Here is a 14,359-nt window from a genome sequence, read left to right on the forward strand (position 1 = left end):
TGTTTTAAAAAAGATTTCACGTTAAAGATTCCATAAATAAATTTTGATTGAGATATTCCAGTAAGATAAAAATGAACTGAAATAAAAGTTAGAAGTGATCTGCAATTATTTTTCTGGATATTTTGGTTTGTTGGGCATGTCTTAATAATAGACCTTTCTATTAGCGCATAAAATTTCATTATTCATTTATTTAAACTAACATGAGACATAATAATGTCCAAATGTTTTGAAAAAGGTAATTTTTTTGTGTGGTACATTAATGTTATCTTTGAAGTGAACAACAAAATAGAAAAATTGCATTTATATATTTTGAGGACCACAACTTACCTGTTACATTTTTCTTCTATTTTTAAAATAAATAAATATGTTTTTTATATTTTAATAAGATCACCTTTATCCTTTTTCTCGTTTTAAATAGAGAACTACCTACCTTATATTTTTAATAAATTATACTCGTTTTACATACATTATTTTATTGAAATAACAAATTGTTTAAAACTTGATAAAAATAATGAAACTTTAAAATTTTAACACATAAATTAATGAATACTTTTTTATGAACAAAGTCAATGGAATTATTTAATTATTATATATTACCAATATAAGAAAAAAATTACACAACAGTCAAAACATATACTCTTAAATTTATTAAATTATGTTATTGTAATACTACTATACATAAAACAAGACATACTAGTATTACTTTATTGATAAAATAAACAATGCATACATTTTTGTTTTAAAATTAGAGAATTAGAAACTGTCATATAAGAACACCTTATAAGAAAAAATGAATATAATTTTCTGTAACTAAATCATTTAGTTTTATATTTTAAAATTTTAATATTTAATTTTGTATAATCTAAACGTGGTCCACAACTTCATCTACATAAGGTCCACTACTACTTTTCTACTTTAGATATAAGTGCAGAGTGTTGATATATAAACTCCTTATAAAAGTAAACAAGATTGAATTATATAAGTCTTGTCCTTTTAAATTTTCATAATACAGAGAAAAAAAAAAGTGATGTTCGTTTGCTAACAAATTAGAAAATATATTGGTGTTATTTTATTAAAATTACAATAGATATTGATGCCTAGTTTTGAAGTATAGAGGGTAAGAGAGATATTTAAATAATATCATATAAGACAAGATAAAAATACATGTCAAGCTCACATGACTTGTTTGGTTCAAAAAAGATGAAAGAGAATTTATATTAATATAAAAGATTGGATTTTTCCTAGATATTAGAGAACAAAAATAACTGTAAAAAAAAAAAAAAATAGACCTACCATGTGTTTTTTTTTTTTTTTTTTCAATTCTTTTACCGGTTTCACTTTTTCTCCCTAACTTTTATTTCATCTTTCAGTCACTTTCTTTTCAATAGTTTTTAACACATATAGAAGAAGAAATGTTGTGTTTGTCAACCTTTTTCTCATCCTAATAACTACTTTTCTGTGTTTTCGTACCTTCATCGATTATTGGAGGAGGAAGACAGAGAAATTAGACAGCCATGTCCACCACCAGTGTTCTTCAGGCTTCAGCTCCAACTCCAAGGTAATACATATTTCTCAGGTCAAACACACCCTTTATAGCCATGCATATATATAATCACTTTCTAGCTCAGTTTTGAACTTATTTGTATTGAGCAACATCTGTTTCTGGTTTTGGATCTAGTTTAAGCAACTTTTCAAATGTTTTCATGAGTCAGATTTTGTGGAAACCAGTTAGATAGTTGAAGTACCATACCCTGTTGCTGCTGCAAGCTTTACTTCTTCATCTCTTTCTTTCTCTCTTGTTTTGATAACATTACAAGGGAAAAATTTGTGGTTTTGAGTTGACTAATGAAATAAGTAATTTATTCAGGTTAATTTTTTTTTGAATCTGTTGAATTGGTAATGTTTTCACATATTAGGCTTATTTTCTGCAGTGATGTGATTTTACCAGTCTTACTCTTATTATTCAACCAATTCATGAGTTTGGGATTTTTCCCAATCTTTGAGAGATTTTCTTTGTCAGATGTTTATTTACTCTTTCCTGATTTGGTTCAAACAAGGTGTTAAAATCGGCTCAAACATGTGAAACACTTACTATTTATACACATAGTTTCCAAAATAATATTGATTATACACAACACCCAGAAGTCAAATTCTGCCGTTTGTACAGGAAGATTCGATTAAATATTGTAAAATGAGATTTACATTTATTTGTATATTAATGGATGTATAATCCCAAACATTTCATATATTTATATCTATAAAATATTACAACAAAGTTGGATTACCTAAAAAAAGTTAAATTTATTTTTTTTTATTTTAAAATTAGTCTATTTCAAAATTTAGGACTAATTTAATCTTTTATTTTTCAAAATACGTGAATTTAGTCTTTGTTAAATTTATTTGATATGTCATAGGTATTTTAGGATTGTATTTGAGTTGTTTATATTGTTTGATACATTTCTACTTTGATGTATATCTCTGAACCTCGAAGTTCTCTGTGGTCTCTTTCTGAAAGGTTATCAGGCAAAGTGACACTGGTTACAGGAGGGGCAGATGGAATTGGAGAAAGCATCGTGCGTCTGTTCCACTCTCACGGTGCTAAAATTTGTATAGTTGATGTGCAAGACAACCTTGGAAAGCAGGTGTGTGAATCCCTTAACGATGAAGCAAATGTTGTCTATTTCCATGGTGATGTCACTGTGGAAGAAGATGTTTCCCATGCAGTGGACTTCACTGTGGATAGATTTGGCACCCTCGACATCATAGTCAACAATGCTGGAATTTCTGGATCACCTAGTCCTGACATCCGCAATGCAGACTTATCAGAATTCGACAAGGTGTTCAGTGTGAATGTGAAGGGAGTGTTCCACGGCATGAAACATGCTGCCAGAATCATGATCCCAAAGAAGAGGGGCTCAATCATTTCTTTATGCAGTGTAGCAAGTGTGATTGGTGGCCTTGGACCACATGCATACACAGGTTCTCATAGGAATTTTAGGTTCTGATATTATATATACATGTGACATCGAGTCTTATATCAGAGATTAACACCATTTTTAATCCAAAATCTTAAGATAATTAGTCTATGAATCTTTTCTTTACATGATATCTAACTTTATTATTTTTATTCGATGTGAGACTCTGACTCATATTTGAATTATCACAACAGGTTCGAAACATGCTGTTCTGGGGCTGACAAAGAATGTTGCAGCTGAATTGGGAAAATATGGCATAAGAGTGAATTGTGTGTCACCTTATGGTGTTGCAACAGCTTTGTCTGTGGCCCATTTGGCTGAGGATGAAAGAACTGAGGATGCTTTGGAAGGTTTTCGTGATTTTACAGGGAGAATGGCGAACTTGCAGGGTGTGGAGTTAACTACTCATGATGTGGCTAATGCTGTGTTATTCCTTGCAAGTGATGATGCAAGATATATAAGTGGAGACAATCTCATGGTTGATGGAGGCTTCACCAGTGTAAATCACTCGCTTAAAGTTTTTAGATGATTAGTGATGTTTTATGTGTGTATGTATGTTAATTTACTAAGCTTGAGACATTGCAATCATGATTTCTGTCACAAGGATTTTCAGTTAACATTCAAATGATGTGAAAAATCTCTGAAAATGGGTTTGTTTGGACATGTTGTAGGAGAAATATATCCGAATTTGTCTTTCTCCCTACATAAGAAAACTCATTTTATACCCACTTTTGTAAATGATATATAATTCAGATTGAAGATTTTACATTTACTAAATAGTTGGGTCATCATTAACATACACAAGAAAGAGTAGATGGTACTTATCATTTGGGTTGAGTATGTGTGCTTTTAAATTCACATCTCATAAATTCACACTTTAAAATAAAATTAGGTTTAATTAAGTTTAAGTTTATCATAAATTTGGTTACTTTTAATCGATATATTTTTAATTTATTTATCTATAGTATTCAAAGTTTTTATATTTTTCAATTGAGTGTATTTTATCAATAATTGAGTGGTGTGACTTTTATTTTGATTTATCATTTTGATGTAGGTAATGAGGACATAATGCTCTTGCATGACTTTCTTTAACTTCAATACCCATAATAACTAAGGGATAATCATTGCTATTATAAGTGATGGACCCACGTGTACATGAGGTGTACAAGTGTACCCATTTTAAAATTATTACCAAATATTTTTTTTCCTCTCTTAATCTTATATATTTGTCCTCCTAACTTTTTAATATTACTTCCACTGACTTAGGATCTTAGATCCGTCACCGACTACCATTAATGTAAACGGTGACAACGGTTGTTATCTGATATATTTTCAATCAATGAAAAATCTTCCGGGATATATCTTAAAATAAAAAGGTATTTATATATTCATTTATTTAGATATATAAACTTTATCCTAAGAACTAAAGAAGCTCCATGTTATTTTCAATTAAAGTAATAAAAGTCACTTACTTTATATGAACAACTATATTATTTTATATTAATCATAAAATTGCACATATTTTTTAAAGACAAATAAATAAGATGACATAATAATTTAAAAATTATGTCATCAATTAAAAAAAATTGAACAAGAGAAAGCTCAATTAAAAAATATAAAATGTGTGTAAGGGCAATCATGTTCCCTTTATTATATATTATCTCCTCTTCATGCTATTTGAAGTGGCTAATTAGTATTCCGTTTTCTCTTTATTATGTTGCCAAAACGTACAACTGACACGAAGGAAGCCAGGCCAGGAAAGTTCAGTTTGTGGACTACTACAAAGTATGGCTAAGTAGATAAATGCATTGAACATTATTTCATACCATGTCATGTTCAGTGGTTGCAGTTGAGTTGGTTTTCGAAGTTCATTTGTTTGAGACGGAACTGATTCTTTTTCCAATTAATTACAATGAATCTCATTAAAGCGTACTTGTACTTCACCCTGACGCTAATTCATTTTCACACTTCAGAAGGGTGAATACAACACGTAATAAATACTACAGAAACAAGTTCTCATGCTGTAGGATTCATCAAGCAATGTCACGTTGAGATGACAAGTGATGACAAAATGTTTTGAATATGTTAACTTATCAAGCAAAAGACTTCTCGCATTCATCAAATGAAAAATTATAGAATAAGTTAAAGAGGGTTTTGGTTTAGAACACTAAAGATGGATTTTGAGCACGAATTCAATTTTCCTGCCCAGAAAACAAGGACAGACATCTTGGTACATCGATACTTTAACAAAACTCAATAAAATGTTACAAGATTTAGAGATACACAATAGCAAAAAAAATAAAATTGAGACGTGTATTTTACACAGTAAATTAACCTAATCAGAATCAGCATATTGGATTAGTGATTGATGCATCATCAGCAGAAGCCAGAACAAGCTGGGGAGGAAGTACTGTTCCTTCTTGTCTAGCTTTCTTGCGTTCACGCTGCAACCTGAAGAACTCTCTCTTCCTTGCTCTATAGCTGTTGGGGTTCTCAGGTTGTACCTCTCGAGGATAAACACTCACCTGTAGTAATAAATGTTGTTGCATAGCCCATTAATTTGTATTCTCAAGGATTATAGGAAACATGTCATCATCTAGTTGTAAGAAAATTATTTAACCTTTTTCCTGTCTGGTCCATATTTCTCAAATTTTACCACTCCATCAATCAAGGAGAAGATGGTATAGTCTTTGCCAAGCCCCACATTCTTTCCTGCATGAAACTTCAAGGTTTGCAGAAAAAAAACATAAGAAATTAGATGATTGAAACAATGAGAATGGCGCTTGTATTAGACAGTATGTACAGTAAACTGTTGTAACAACGGCAAGATATGTTGAAAACGGCATTAACTTGGTTTTGAAAAGATTTAAGAACTAGTAAAAGATGTTTTTGTATTGTTTTTCATTTCTCTAGCATGACCTCCTCTAAAATACAATTGTCCTCCAGCTCTGCTACTAAATAGATTGATTATTGACTGCATTTGTGACTATGAGATTCCCCATCACTTCATCACTACCATTCCATTACCATTATAACAACTAACATAAAACCGACTTAGGAATTTCTTCCAGTCTATACAGAGTTATAAAAGTTATAGAATAGTTCTACTATGGTAAACAATCATCAAAAGAAACTACTACTGTTGATTGTACAAGGCAACTCCGTTGGTCAGAAGTCCCTATTCATTTTTTGCTCATTTTGTATTAGTTTTCTAGCCATTGAATAGTGCAGTAAACATTGATTATCATGAGGTTGCCAATGCACATTCATGTAAATTTTTATTCCAAGCACCAATTCAGTAGTAAACTATTGATAAAGCATTAATCAACAAATCAAAAAAAGCAAGAAAAGCTTATCCATAATCCACCACCTTCCGAAAACCATCAATCTCCATTCACCATTTGAAAATCAAAAACAGAAGGCCACACCAAACTGTTACTCCGTGAGTGTATGCAACCCAACAATTGAGACTATACCTCCAACTTCTTTCAACCACAAACAAATCTTAAGCGTAGTACATTGTGTTCTTATGGTCTTATCCTCCCACTAAAATTATAATCTTACCTTAATTAATAACTAACATCCACCTTTATTGCACATATTACCAACGACAAATTTCAAGACATACACCAAAAAGCACATTAGATTCAGTACCTAAGTTGTCTGTTAACAATTCCTCTGGTGCTTCTGGTAAAGTTCTCCCATCAGAACTGAAGTTTCAAATCAGTAATGTCTTGCATTAAAGATTACCATCCATTACCAAGGGGAAACTCCAACATGAAAAACACTTAAGCTTTACTTAAATCTATATTTTGTCGTCTCCAAAAACGACATTCATAGTCGTAAAATCGGTGACATTATCATCACATACCACTCAATTAGTTTCTCTTCGTGGAGAAATTCATGGAGATGCTTAACATTCAACTAGTTTCTCTTCAAACTGACTTCCACCACCCTTATTCCACTCAATTCATATAGAAAATCACCAAACATAACAATCGTGCATAAATAAAAAGTAAGACTTGAACAGGCTAATTCAATTATGCTTCTATATATGAGCTTATCTCAATAGTCTTAATATGACAAACTATTTCATTCAGAATAAGATTAGTTTATACAGATATTAAAAAAAATAAAATTGGAAAAGTGATTCGAGAGTGCATACAAATTAACTTAAACACAAGCTCTTTTTTTTTTTTTTCTGTTTTTTAGCCATGGTGAAGTTGTTCTAAACATCCTTAGTAAACAAAATGGTAAGGGAGAGGCACCTTGGTTCCGCGCTGGCGAACGATGATGGAACCAGGCTTGGCGACCTGGTCGCCGTAAATCTTGACGCCGAGGCGCTTGCTCTGGGAGTCGCGGCCATTCTTGGTGCTTCCCGCCCCCTTCTTGTGGGCGTTCTCGATTATGAGCGGGCGGCGGCGTGGGAGGCAGACCACCGAGGTGGGCCCCGCGCGGAGAGACGCTCCGGCGAAGAAGGAGGAGGAAGAAGAAGATAAGGAGAGGCCCTTGAACGCTGTTGCGAGGTTGAAAGTCATAGACATTGAAGCTGCAGCCATGGGAAGTGAAGTGGTGGAAACGATGAAGGCCACACAAAGTTTCACTGGAAATGGAAAATGGGTTGGTTGGGTATAAATGATGGATAAGAAATAAGGAGGCTAAGGGCAAAATTTTGGCAAGATAATTTGGACTCTCTGAGAGATAAAACCACATTTTTTAATCTCTTCTGTATGTAATTATTTAATTATATGAATTCAAATTGTTTTATTATATTAATTTTAAAGAATTTTATTGAGCATTTTTACTTTTATATTATTATTCATATTTTATTTACATCTTAAAATAATAATAATGATAAAATTTTGTTTTCAGTTGATGTAAAATAAGTTAATTATGATTTTGGTCTTTTTAATTTAATTTTTTTTTTTATCCTTTGAAAATTGTTTCTTATAATTTCTATCATTATATGATATTAATTAATAGCCTATGTATTAAAAGAATTACCATACTAAATAACCTATTGCCAGCGTTGCAATATAATATCAGCATGTACTATCTAAAGGAACTTTAAAAATCCATAAAATGATTATTATTCATATATTAACCTTTTGTAATGTGTTTTTATTTTGAAACTCTCCGCTTAAAAAAATGTATAATTATAATAATCAACAAAAATTAAAATTATTTTATAACTATTTTTATTGTTATTTTATTTTTCACTTTAGTAAAATTAAAAAAGAGTTTCTATTATATAATTATCACACCGTAAAACTAATAAAAATATTTATTTTCATAATTAATTTTCATTATACAACTTTTTATAGCTTCAATATGTAATATTTGCTAATAAATTTTATTAAGAACTAGTTCATCATAAAATGAATATTAAGAATTAAAATGCAGCTTAAAATCTTGGAGTACAAACATTCTTCACAAATTACAATAATAATTTAAACATATTATTTAGTAGACATTCATTTAAATTTGCATTCATTTAAATCCGTATCTCGCCTAAATCTTCATTTAGAAAGAAAAAAATCTTTCAATCAATAATTTTTGACTTTATTTTCAGAAAAAAAAAAATCACGTGAAGTCATTTGACTTTATATTATGTTATATATATATATATATATATATATATATATATTTATTTATTTATACAGAGATTATATAAATAAAATAAAATAACAAGTTCTCTTCTTATAACATATCTCTCATATTTTCACAAATTCTAACAATTTTAAACACTCATAATATTTTATACTCTAGTTATATCACTCATAATATCTCAAGTTGTAATATGACTATCAAAATTTCATAAGTTCACATCTTAGTTAAATTGATGTCAAACTTTCAAGATCAAAATACGAACTTAAGTGAATGTTTATAATATGGACTAATTGACATCCAATTTTATAAAGATGAAAAAGATTATTTTTAATAAAAACCAAAACCAAAAACTCACTAATTTGAATTAAAAATGTTTAAATTATAATAATTAAAATAGTAAAGAAACATCTTTCTAAAGAATAAGATTTTATTTAAATTTAAAAATAGTACATTTTTATACGATCGCAATTAACCGAGAGGAGGTATTCCAAATGTAAGACCCACTTTAATTTTGTGCTAAAATTTAAGGGCCTCCCTTAGTCAGTTGGGCCTAAGGCTGGCCCATAGGGCATCCCAAAACCCCTAAACCAACCTAACCCTCTCATGTTCTGCCCACTTTGCAAAATCAGCCATCTTACTCCTCTTTTCCCCTCAAACAGTGCTCTGCTAGGGCTTGAAGCTCATTCAGATTCAAGTCAGCTCAACCTCGTTCTCTGCTCCACCTCTTGAGTATGCTCCTGCTCCACCTCTTGAGTATGCTCTTGAAGCTATTGGGTTCGTTGCCGTAGGTGCCTGTGCTTTCCACTAGCATCTGTCCAAGTGAGGGAAGCTAGGATTTTTCATGCTTTTATAAATAATGTGTCTTTTTTGTTTCTGTTAGGTGCTCTTGATAATTTGATGTGCTTTTGATGGTGTGAAAATAATCGGTGTATTGTTTCTGGATGGATTTTTGGCTTTGCATGCGTGAGAGCAGGTGAGATCTGCTATGCTCACCTAAGCGAGTTGTTTCTCGCCCAAACGGGAAGCTTTCGCCTAAGCGAGAATGGCAATAACTCGCTCCCTTTTAGTTTCGAGTGCTCGCTTGAGCGAAAGTCTCTCGCTTGAGCGAAAGTCTCTCGCTTGAGCGAGATGGGCTAGCTTGAGCGAGAACTCGAAGTACTCTCTATTTTCAATCTCGCTTAAGCGAAAGTTTTTCGCTTGAGCGAGAGACCCTGTTGCCTGAGTGAGAGCTCCTTAGCTTGAGCGAGATTGACAGTTGTTAAATGCTTATATGCTCCCATGATTGATTTGTTTACTCTTTTAAAGCATGAAATATGATGCCAACGTTTTATACAACGTGCTTGTGTTTTCTTAAATTTTTGTTGTTTGGGATTTTGTGTTTTTACATGTTGAAACCATTAAAAAGCCGTCAGTTTAGCTTAAGCGAGGGATTTTAGCTTAAGCAAGATCAGTCTCGCTTAAGCGATAATTTCTAGCTTAAGCGAGATCAGTCTAGCTTAAGCGAGACTAGTCTAGCTTAAGCGAGATCAACCTAGCTTAAGCGAGAATTATTACAGAATTTTAATTCCTTACTTTAACTTGAATTTGTGGATTGATTCAATTACTTTTAAAAGCATGAATTGGGCGAATGGGTATGAGTAGAATGGTTTATGGTCTGTGATTGATAAGTTTAACATGACCAACATGACCTTGGCATGTGACTTGTATGAGACGGTTGGTAATCAAAGTGGCATGGTGTCGGTATGAATTACACTTCTATATTTATGAATTGGGAAGGATGATTTGGAATGGATTCATCAACATGGAACATGTATGAGGATGGATTATAAAGGTTGGCATGAGATTTATAAGCATGATAAATATTACTGTTTGTTTGAATATGTATAGTATGTGGTCAATAAGTAATTCCTTGGAATGTCTAGGTGAGATTTCAGGGTCGTGCTTCAGTGGTCAGGACGTAATTCCATGACCCCTGTTAGTGGGTGTCCATGGTAGTGCCCCATCTATATAATTTGGTAAGGATTCAAGGTAAGAATTGCATCCTGAGACTTTAAGGAGTCAGTTAGTCTCACTTAAAGCGAACTAACTCTTGTGGTGAGAGTAGCAAGAGGCCTGAAACTCATTAAGGGCTAACCTTGTGTGTGGGGGATTGATTCATCGTAACACTTGTAACACATAGTTTGGGGGTGAGCAGAGGATCACCCCAAGTGCAAGCATCCGCTGAATCCGACCAGATTATATATATCCGGATGAGTCAAGTCGAGTCTTAGTGTATTGATTGGAAGGTCATAACATGCTTGGATGATGTATGCATATTGGACTGTGAAAGTATATCTGATTGCATGATAAAATCTTTTTGGCTCTAGCTTACCCTTGCTTGTTTGATTGCCTTGTATGTTGTTTTTCTACCTTTGCGATGATCATTAATTTATTGATGAGAACAGATGCGAGAGGTACTCGAGGTCAACAGGGAAGAGATAATTCTGCTGCATAGTCTACCTGGGCTGGACTTCATGTTTTATTTGGGCTTTTCTTTAGGGCTAAGGCTCATGTATTGTATTACTCCTAAGGCTTTATTTCGAATACCGGCTATTGTAGTGAGCTTTAGTATTTCCTTTTAAGTACCTTGGATAAGGAGTGACTTTATACTCCGCAACTTGACTCTTTATATTATCCAATGTAAAATTTCATTTAATTATATTAATATTTAAATAGGATCTTACACCAAATAAGAGAAGTTTTTAGTTTCCCACGGATATAGGATATAATGTTAAGAAAGTACCCTCGTGTTTAATTTACTTTTAGAAAAATAATATTGTCAAAAGAATCAGGTTTCCAGAAATAGATTCTAATTAAGTTTCACACAAAAAGACATGAAAATCTAACTTTTATTTGGTGTAAAAAAAGTTATTAAAAAAAATCAGATTACTGTATTAAATTAAAATTTAATAAAAAAATAACACTACTCTCTATTTTCGAGAAAATTTATGTAAATTTGCCAATAATATTTTTTACCCATCAAATACATGTTAGTCCTCTGAGAATTATGTAACTCTCACCTACCATAGTTCCTAGGTATGAAAATTTTCCTCTTAACAAACATCCCATTAATTAATTCTAAATCATATAAACATCCCATTAATTAATTCTAAATCATATATAGTATGGGAGATTGAGAAAAGATCGACCAACTATAATTTTTTTTTCTTAATTTATTGAAAACTCGTGTTTGAGACGTGGTTGATTTTAGTTTTAGAAAGTAAAATTGAAAAGTTTCTAATATGATTTTCCGTTGCATTGGTGGTTTGTAAACTAAGTTTTGCAAATTTGGAAATGGAAGAAAAGGAGGGTTCCTATTCCTGAATTCTAGTATTTATTTATTCCTGAATTCCAAAACTCAAAATAAATTTATAAAAAATCAAATAAAATTACTTGGAAGCTCCTAGTTAACATCCCAATTTCTTCTTCTAAAAGGTGTTGATGTTCTTCCTATATTCCTATTGTTGCATTTGAATAACCTTCCATCTATACTCTACTCTTTTTGAATACATCATTCAATCGAATATATATTTTTCATTGACTAAACAAAACTATATTCAATGACTTTTTTTACTTTATCAACATTTAAAAACCATATTCAAACTTTCAAGCCATACATTTTCAGCATCTAAATAAATTATTAACTTAGGCTAATCCCACAATATCAACAATGTCAAAGTGCCAAGCCCACAAGAAGATCAATTTACGGGAATATGGTGTAAAACACATGCCACAATCACAAAAAATGACGACAAATAATAAAGTATAAAAAAAAAATCACCATCGTGCCTGGTTTCCAAATTTCGCTGGCGGCCTTAGTTCAGTTAGGACATTCAACAAACACGTTGCGTGCTCTTTTATCCTTGGCGAGTTTACTCAGCACCACACCCTCCAAGACCGAGTCAGAAACAGTACAAATCAATCTTTATCCATTTCCACCAAAGACGAGTCGGTGGTAGCGGCATCGTGCTGGTGTTGTTGTTCGGCGTTCATGAGTGTTTCCATGTCTCTCATTCTTGTGCGCATGGCGTTGGTGACTAGGACTGCGAGAAAACAGAAAGAGTGAAGTGAATGTGATTAATGGTGACGAAACAATTGAAGGAGAAAGAATGGGAAGAAAGGTTACTAGCGGCGGTTCCAAAAGTCCAAAGCCATAGGATCTTCACACCGAGGCTCTTCGGTTCGCGCGCCATGGAGAATAGATTCTGTAATGCATAGAGTGCAAATTTCTCTGAAGAAAAAGAAGAAAAAGGTCTGGGCTGGACTCTGTTGAGATCTATGTCACTGAGATTTTCTTTCTGCACCCCCGTAATTTCTAACTGCGATCCTATAATTTTTAAAATGGTTATTTTGTCTTTCTTCGCACTGAGTTTCGATTATCTATGATGTTTTCTCGAATTTTCAGAATAGGATTTATAGAACAATTTTTGAAACAGGATTTTCAAAATAAGATTTCTAGAACAAATTTTTACATCATATAAAATGTATTTTAGAACGAGTTTTAAGGAACGAAATTCCTGAAACAAACATTTTAGAATATGAATATATATATATATATATATATATATATATATATATATATATATATATATATATATATATATATATATATATATGACACCTTTTAGAATAAGCTTTCCATAATGAGCTTTCTATGGTTTTTTAAATAAACTTTCCATCATACACTAAATGCATTTTGAAACAAGATTTCCATAAAATAAATGTAGCTTTTATAATGAGCTTTTTTTGGAACAAGTCTAAAACAATGGCGATAGCAGGAGTAAAAGCAACGACGTGTACAATCGAGAGGAGTATTTTAGTCTTTTTAATGATAATGGGTGCGATTAGTAATAATGGGTGAAGGAAAAAAAGAGCCTCTCACTGCACAAAAAAGAGGAGCCAATATCTTTATCAACAAATGTTGATTGTTACTTTTGTATTTCAATTGCCTAGAAAAAAAAATGAATGAAATGAAATAAATTACATTATAATCAAAATTTCATTTATGATAAGAAATTGTAATGTTTTTTAATTAACAAAAATGAATTAATTAAAATAGATCATTTGGAGTATTCTAACTCTTTTTCGAAGAGTATATACATGGTATCTTCATAGAAGATGTACTCATCTTATAGGACCAATCAAGACACAAAAGAGGATCAATATCTTTATCAACAAAAGTATATTCATTACTTTTGTATTTCAATTGCCTAGAAAAAAAATAAATGAAATGAAATATATTACATTATAATCAAGATTTCACTTATGATAAGAAATTGTAATCTCTTTTTTTTTTCCGGTTAACAAAAAATGAATTAATTAAAGTAGAGCATTTGAAGTATTCTAACCCTTTTACAAAAAGTATGTACATGGTACCTTCATAGAAGGTGTATTCATCTTATAGGTATAATGCTACCAAGAGTGTTAAGGAAGAAGCTAATGGGGTAGTTGGTAGACAACTTTTGTCGCCTAAACTATCTCAAACAAACTGAATTAATCACTTTTACTAATGTAGTATAAGGATCAACTTAGGTCAGTCTAAGGATAGGGCTAATGCAATGAGTGAATTGAATGCAAAATACATGTTTTTGGAAGATTTTATTAAAAGCATAAAAGATAGACAATAAAACTGAGATAAAGGCAATTGCAATGTGCTAAACTAATGAAAGTGACTCATTGAAAATGCCCGACTGTTACACAATTCAATTCAAACAAAAAGAAACTACTTAAGGCTA

At 31.7% G+C, this 14,359-nt stretch overlaps 2 protein-coding genes across 3 annotated transcripts; one reads left to right on the forward strand and one right to left on the reverse strand.

The window, feature by feature from the left end:
* The first annotated feature begins 1,351 nt into the window (after positions 1–1,351).
* LOC114162538 (xanthoxin dehydrogenase-like) lies at positions 1,352–3,637 on the forward strand. Of its 2 annotated transcripts, none has more exons than XM_028046569.2 (3): positions 1,352–1,558; positions 2,516–2,979; positions 3,170–3,637. In XM_028046569.2, the coding sequence occupies exons 1-3, from the start codon at positions 1,515–1,517 to the stop codon at positions 3,502–3,504; spliced, it is 843 nt and encodes a 280-aa protein (XP_027902370.2). In that variant the 5' UTR covers positions 1,352–1,514; the 3' UTR covers positions 3,505–3,637. The 2 variants fall into 2 exon arrangements, with proteins under 2 accessions (XP_027902370.2, XP_027902297.2); XM_028046496.2 differs by having other exon boundaries at positions 1,398–1,558; positions 2,492–2,979.
* A 1,490-nt stretch (positions 3,638–5,127) lies between these two features.
* RPL27 (ribosomal protein large subunit 27) lies at positions 5,128–7,602 on the reverse strand. Its single transcript, XM_028059593.2, has 3 exons — positions 7,244–7,602; positions 5,596–5,697; positions 5,128–5,500 (listed from the first exon to the last, which is right to left on the reverse strand). The coding sequence occupies exons 1-3, from the start codon at positions 7,532–7,534 to the stop codon at positions 5,321–5,323; spliced, it is 573 nt and encodes a 190-aa protein (XP_027915394.2). The 5' UTR covers positions 7,535–7,602; the 3' UTR covers positions 5,128–5,320.
* Positions 7,603–14,359: the final 6,757 nt, after the last annotated feature.

This window comes from Vigna unguiculata, chromosome 1, assembly GCF_037176805.1.
Source record: "Vigna unguiculata cultivar grain cowpea cultivar isolate G323 ecotype 2 chromosome 1, ASM3717680v1, whole genome shotgun sequence".
Taxonomy (NCBI): Eukaryota; Viridiplantae; Streptophyta; class Magnoliopsida; order Fabales; family Fabaceae; genus Vigna; species Vigna unguiculata.